Source organism: Pantherophis guttatus, chromosome 3 (genome assembly GCF_059756535.1).
Source record: "Pantherophis guttatus breed Tessera chromosome 3, ASM5975653v1, whole genome shotgun sequence".
In the NCBI taxonomy this organism is placed as follows: Eukaryota; Metazoa; Chordata; class Lepidosauria; order Squamata; family Colubridae; genus Pantherophis; species Pantherophis guttatus.
The window spans coordinates 100,902,188-100,909,297 of record NC_142065.1 but is presented as its reverse complement, the minus strand read 5'-3'; the positions used below and the strand labels follow the sequence as shown (position 1 = coordinate 100,909,297).

Genomic DNA, 7,110 nt, shown 5'->3' with positions numbered 1-7,110 from the left:
AACATCTAAATTCTATGCCAAGGTCTTAGCAGATACACTAAGTTGACTCAATTTATTATTTACTGTTTATTAAAAAAAAATAAAAAATTATATGTATATGAAATCTTATTCTGTTCGCCACCCTGAGTCCTTCGGGAGAAGGGCAGTATAGAAATTCAATAACTAATAATAATAATAATAATAATAATAATAATAATAATAATAATATGCCTTTGCTGTGTCCCATAGATTCTGTAATGAAGTTTCTTCTTTTCTGTTCTCTTTAAAGAAAAAGTCCAATGCCCTTTCCATGTATTGTATAAATTCTTTATCTTGTAAAATTGTTAGATTCATTGTCCGCCTTACTTTCTTCTTTTGTCCCTTCCATATAGCATCTATCAGGTTATGGAAGCCATCTCTTTCTTAGAGAATGTTCAGATGTTTTTTTGGTGGTGGATAGTTTTTGAATTGCTAAAATGGATTTTTCAACCCATTTTTGGGGTGTCAAGCGGCAAGTGGTTGGGCCTTCAAACGTAATATGACAGAGGCATATTTTGACCCACTCCTCGATTTCTTCGTCAAATACTTCCGGATTTTTTTGGTGGTGTTTTAGCCAGGTGTTTAGGATCCATGGTCCTAGGGAGGGCTTGTTTGGTTTATACACATCTTTTTTCAAAGTTTTCTGGCATTCATTTAGCCACTCCAAGAGTTTTTTCCCTGATTGTTTTGATCTTTTATTCTGTAGATTTTGTAATGCTACATTGAGCCATTGTGTTTTTATGTCAGCTCCGAGACCATGCTTCTTTGATGGGTCTGCTTTGATGTCTCTCGTTCTATACAACTCTGGGCAACCGGTGTAATTGCTTAGTTGTTTCTCTCTAGAAAAATCAGAAGGTTATATATGAGTAGGAGGAGACAAGAGCAACTTTGGGCTTGTATTGAGGATTTATACCTTCCTCCCTCATCCCATATAGGGTTGACCCACAATTTTGCACTCTGCAGATCCATTGGGAATTTTGCCTAATTGCCCCACCAGATATTTGTGGCAGGATTACTAGGACTGAAGGGGAAGCATAATTTATTTCCTTATATTTCCAATGAATTTACTCAGAATGATTAATTTCTCCTTGTCAATTATAATTTGTCTAGGATGTTTAGAACTGGGTGAAAAGAGTCAACTTTTACTTTCCCCCAACCTTGTTCCAGGCAATGTAATTCAATCCAAAACATTGCCAGAAAGCAAGGTGGTGACAACATTAGACTTACGCAACGTATTGCCGTTCTTCTCTTCTTGCTTCCAAGGCAGGAAGTTTTAGATCTTCTCCCTGCAATATGGGGAAAATGCCCTATGTTAAAAAGATAAATTTACTGACAGTGATTAAAGACAATTTTTTTCTAACAACAGGCTCGGGGTGGATTTTGACCATTATTTCTTCATCCTTAAATCTTAGGTACCAACTGGTGCCACTGTTTGGTGGTATTTTAATCATCTGAATAAAATTAATATTTATCTTTTCTCTCAATGAATTGAATGGTTGCTTGTCCGTCGTCTGTCTGTCTCTCTCCATCTCCCTCCCTCCCTCCATCCATCCACCCATCGCTGTTTCTATTTCAGATGTCTATATAGCCCATCACACAACAAAAATAATTTTTAACGTGACCCATGAACATGTGTCCCTCTTACCTTTTTTTTGCGACATACAGAGTTTGGAATATATATTGTGTTCTTCTTCTGTTGCAGAGGAGGAAGCTTAACAAACTTTTCCTGAAATATAAACAAAACAGTCTATTTAAAAAAACCAAACTTACTGACAGACATTAAAGACCCTATGTTTTCTAAAAACAACTTTATCTGGGTTGGGGTGATGATTCTTCATTCTTAAATCTTAGGTGACAACTGATATCATACTGGAATAAATAAAGGATTAAATAAAAGATTAAAGGGGGTACAGTCTGGGTAGGTAGGAATGGGACAGATAGAAAGTCCTTGTACTATAGCCTCAAAAAGCAAAAATATGAATGAGTCCTTGAACTATTCTAATTGTATTACTCCTCTATGTATACTCTGGTGTGCCTGTTCGTATGCATGACCTACATTCATTTTTCTTTCCCTTCCTCATTTTTACTAGCTTAATGAGAGTTAGATGATAATGGGTGCCCTAAAGGAGGAAGAACTATTGTGCCCTTTCATTTTAAGTGGAAAGTGCAGAAAAGATGAACAGTTTTCTTGCTAAAAGTGATGTAAAATCTCCATTAGTAACTTGGCCTATTAAACCAATATTTACCATGACCTAAGCTAGATCTGAAAATTCACTGATTCATTCAACTTATATGGCTGCCCAACATGCAATAGAGACTTCAGATCTCTTTGCTTTCCTTCCATTTGTCTGTGTTTAATTCTCAGGGACTGGCTGGACAAATCCTTGCAATTTGCTTGGCAAGGTTTGTCAGAAGTGTTTTGGCATTACAAATTTCCTAGGGCTGACAGAATGTGACTGGCCCCAGTTCATCTAGCTGGCTTGTGCCTGAAGTGGGATGAGAATTCCTGGTCACCCAGTTTCTAGTCACATGGACTAACCCCAATACCAGACTGGCTTTTTTGGGTAGCTAACATAAGCTAAAAACTTATTTAAAAAATACAGCACAGAATAGAAACTTATAAACCTAGAGTCCAATTGCCTCTTGAAGAAGCACCTGTGGGACAACTATAATCCGGATGACTGAGATTCTCCATAGACATAAAACACAATTAATGATCTGTCTGTCTGTCCATCCATCCATCCATCCATCATCCTCTATATCTATTGAAGTGTTTTTTCCTACCTCTTCTTGGAACCTTCTGCGCTCCATCCTCCCTTGGTTGACAGCTAGAAGATAAAGATAATTCCTATAATTATCTGTGTTTAAGATGAAGATTGGCAACTACAATTTTACAGACATCCACCAAAGTGTCCACCATCCAAGCATCAAAAACAACAACATAATTGGGACTTGGTGTGTTGCAAAGAAGAATGCCTTTGTCACTTTTATCTCTGTGAAGGCTTCTATGGTCTATAAAAGCATTTTAGAAAATACGGATAGGCGCAGGTGCTTTCAACAGCTCCAAAAAGGCTCCATACTCATTTGCACCACTCAAGTGACCCTGACAACACAGATAAACCTCCAGGTGGCATTTACGACTCACTAAAACAGTGATGGCTAACCTTTTTGCCATCACGTGCCAAAAGCGGGGGGAGTACGGGAATGGGTCATGCACGTGTACGCCCATACCAAGAATTCTATGCATCCCAACCCCCCGCACACTACCTCACCATTCTCCCCCCGCTTTTGGCACGCGATGCCACGGTAGGCCCGGTAGGCCTGTTTTTCTTTCCCCAGGCTTCAGAGCCTTTCTAGGAGCCTGGGGAGGGTGAAAATGGCCTTTCCCACCCCCCAGGAGTGCGTCCGGACGCAGGAAATGACCCGTTTGCCAACTTCCAGTGGGATCAGAAGGCCCATTTTTTACTTTCCCCAGGCTCCAGAGCCTTTCTAGGAGCCTGGGGAGAGTGAAAACGGCCTTCCCCACCATCTCTGGAGGCCCTCCGGAAGTTGGCAAATGAGCTGTTTTTGCCCTCCAGAGGGCCTCCGGGGGCTGGGGAAGGCCATTTTCACCATCTCCAGCTCCTAGAAAGGCTCTGGAGCCTGGGGAGAGTGAAAAACGGGCCTTCCAATCCCATCGGAAGTCGGTATAATGGCAGTACTGCTGACTTATTAGAGGCTTCTGTTGCTCTTGCTTCCTCAAGTGCCGTTTTAAACGTGAGATTAGGTTTTGCTAGTAATCTTCTCTGTAGGCTGATGTCCCTCAATCCCAGAACAAGTCTATCTAGCATAGTTTCCTCTAAATTGCTGAATTCACAACAGGCTGTGGTTTTTCGTAGGGCAGTGACGTATTGGTTAATCGTCTCACCTTCTTCTTTATTCCTACAGGAATAAACCTAACCCTAACCCATTCAGCCTTGTATCATCTGCATCTTTGATTGTCTTTATTTTCAAAGCGATTAATAAAAGCCTGAACAGAACTGACAGAATTTTGTTACATTCTGCTCAAATCACCTTTCAGTTCATAAAGGAACAGTGATGAGCATTTTCTGAGTAGTTTTTGAAAGCTCACCTGTCATGCCATCCAGTCCAAAGCTAAATGGTTGCCAATCAGAACGTCATGAGATTCTTTCTAAAATTTACTAAAAACAAAATACTTTAACTCATGTTTTTTTTAACACAACAGACTTCAAGAACTTACTGAATACTGCATAAGAGCAGTGGTGGGATTCTGCCGGTTCTATGGCCGAACTGTCTGTTAAATTGCTGGCTCGCCCCACCCCTTGCCCCGCCCCGCCACACAACTATTTATTGGCCTCGGCCCTTGCAGCACACGAACTGTTTGTTAAATTGCTGGCTCGCTTGGCCCTCCCCATCACTATTTATTGCCAATAAATAGTGGTGGGAGGGGCGCGCGAGCCAACAATTTAACAAATGGTTCGGTGTTTTTTTGTAATTTATTGACCTCGCAGAACACCAAACCATTTGTTAAACTGCTGGCTTGTCCACCTCGCCCACCACTATCTATTGGCCTCGCACGTAGTGTTGCACGGCTTGCCTGCAATTATTCTTTAGCTCCTCGACCACATGGCCCAGCCTGCTTTCCTAACTTTGCCCGCGGCGGCCTCCCACTCTGTTCCCAAATGCCCATCTTGTATTGCCTCCAACAGCTCCAGCAGCAGAATAGGCAAGTACAGCCGAGTGCTGCCCTCGGGGAAGCGGGGCTGGGAAACAGTGGTGGGTTGCTCCTGGTTTCTAGTAGTTCGGCGAACCGGTAATAACATTGCATGGCCACACCCCCGAACCAGTCCCCGACCCGGTCGCCATTCGCTTACCCCGCCCACCTCATCAGAGGCTTTTTTAAAAAAAAAATTAAAAGCATTTTTTCTACAACATCTTCGGCTGAAAAAATGCTTTTAAAAGTAAAAAATAAAAAGCCTCCGATGATTGCGCAGCTCAGCTGGGATCGTCAGAGGCTTCTAAAAGTATTTTTTTCTGCAACCTCTTTGACTGAAGAAGTTGTAGGGAAAAAATGCCTTTAAAAGCTTCTGGCGATCCCAGCTGAGTTGCCTGATCGTCAGAGGCTTTTAAAAAAAGAGGGGGGGGGAGATAGAGAGATGGAGAGAAAGAGAGATGAAGGAGAGAAGGGGGGAGAGAGATGAAGGACAGAAAGAGAGGGGGGAGAAAGAAAGAGATGAAGAGAAACACAAGAGATACCTTTTTAAAAGAAAATACTGGGAGCCACAAAACCTGGGTGGGAGTAAGTAATATGGAGTTGGCAATGCCCACCCAGGTTTAAGTTTGTGTTTAAGTGTTTACATGTGTTTGAGTGTTTAAAGTTGCAGACCCCTGACCTACCCTATCCGATCGCTTTACCCTGCAGCCAGCCCTGTAGGCCTGCGCCCTCCTCCCACCTGGGCAGCAGCGGCCTACCTACCCCGGTTGTATCACCTTGCCCTGCAGCCGGCCCAAATGCCCACCTCGGACTGCCTCTGACCACTCCAGCAGGTCATTTTTATTTAATTAATTTAATTAAGTGCTGCAATGGGCATAAATGATGACCGGTCAAAAGTGCGAGGACCTGTCAGAAATAACTTTTTTCAGCCCTCTGGGTAGTCCCTATGTGCATACGGACTACTCAGAGGGCTGAAAAAGTTATTTTTGACCAGTCCTCGCACTTACAACTGTCTTCACATTTTACGTTTTGCGCCCTATCTTGTCACCGTGGTGAAGAGAAGTAGTTGTAAAATGAGTGAAACGGTTGTTAAGAATGCTGCAACGGGCATAAATGTGAGAATGGTTATAAGTGTGAGGACCGGTCAAAAGTGTAGGGACCTATCAGAAATAATTTTTTTCAGCCCTCTTGAGTAGTCCCTATATGCATACAGACTACTCAGAGGGCTGAAAAAGTTATTTTTGACCAGTCCTCGCACTTTTGACCGGTCCTCGCACTTACAACTGTCCTCACATTTTACGTTTTGCACCCTATCTTGTCACCGTGGTGAGGAGAAGTAGTTGTGAAATGAGTGACACGATTGTTAAGAATGCTGCAACGGGCATAAATGTGAGGATGGTCATAAGTATGAGGACCAGTCAAAAGTGCGAGAACCGGTCAGAAATGACTTTTTTCAGCCCTCTGAGTAGTCCCTATGCACATAGCTATGCCACCTAGTCACATGACCACCAAGCCACACCCCCAACTAAGCCACGCCCATAAAACCATTTTTTTAAAAAAATTGAATCCCACCACTGCATAAAAGTATTAGAGAATATCAGTTCAACTCTTTGCATTGCATGCTACAAAGAAGAAAGGTAGAGAAGTATAGGGCGAAGGTACTCTGACTCACCATGACTCAGAGATATATTGAATAGTATGTCAGATGCAGAGATTTGGAATAAGGAAATTATATCAAAAGACAAATTCAGTATTATAAATTTTAAAAAGTATTAGAATGGGTAGATAGAAAGGGAATTTTGTAGGATTAAGGTATCAGATTAGAAACTGGGAGACTGTGAGTTCTAGTCTTACTTTAGGCACAAAGCTAGCTGGGTGACCAAGGCGGTAAGGACAAACAACTTCCAAAATCTTGCCAAAAAACTGCAAAGATTAGTCAGGAGTCCAGACTGACTTGAAGGCACCAAATGTAATATGTATAATATGTACAGACAGAGCGAGAGGTAGGAGAGAGAGAGGGTGGGGGAGACAGCAATTATTTACATATATGTACACACAGTGAGAGAGACGGGGGGGGGGAGGGTTGGGGGGGGTTAGGGTAGACAGTGAAATTTAAAGGATTTAGAACAGCTAGGGTAGGTAGAGTGAGCAGTAATAGAAAGTAAGAAGAAAGAAGTTATAGAAAGTAGAAGGTAAGGGGAATCAAAGTTGAGGAAGTTGTAAAAAAGAAGTAAGTGATTTTGGAAGAAGGAATAGGTGATTTTGAGAAGTGAACAATACAGCAGGAAGGCAAACGACCGTTGAACTGCCTAGACCTAGGACACAGCAACGGAACCCCACACCAACCACCGCCAGTCCCGCAAAGAAGCTCAGGACAA

The 7,110-nt window shown here is 42.2% G+C and overlaps 1 protein-coding gene across 1 annotated transcript; it reads right to left on the bottom strand.

Annotated features, from left to right (window-relative positions):
- Positions 1 to 211: 211 nt before the first annotated feature.
- LOC117661277 (uncharacterized) lies at positions 212 to 4,596 on the bottom strand. The gene is made up of 5 exons (XM_034409942.3): positions 4,130 to 4,596; positions 2,803 to 2,846; positions 1,664 to 1,744; positions 1,246 to 1,304; positions 212 to 857 (listed from the first exon to the last, which is right to left on the bottom strand). Exons 1-5 carry the CDS (start codon positions 4,134 to 4,136, stop codon positions 383 to 385), a joined length of 666 nt encoding a protein of 221 aa, XP_034265833.2. The 5' UTR covers positions 4,137 to 4,596; the 3' UTR covers positions 212 to 382.
- Positions 4,597 to 7,110: the final 2,514 nt, after the last annotated feature.

Coding starts and splice junctions, on each gene's coding strand:
- LOC117661277 (XM_034409942.3), bottom strand. Junction 1,745..2,802: donor GCAGAAGGTTCCAAGAAGAG/GTAGGAAAAAAC, acceptor TTTATATTTCAG/GAAAAGTTTGTTAAGCTTCC. Junction 858..1,245: donor GAAGAACGGCAATACGTTGC/GTAAGTCTAATG, acceptor TGATTTTTCTAG/AGAGAAACAACTAAGCAATT.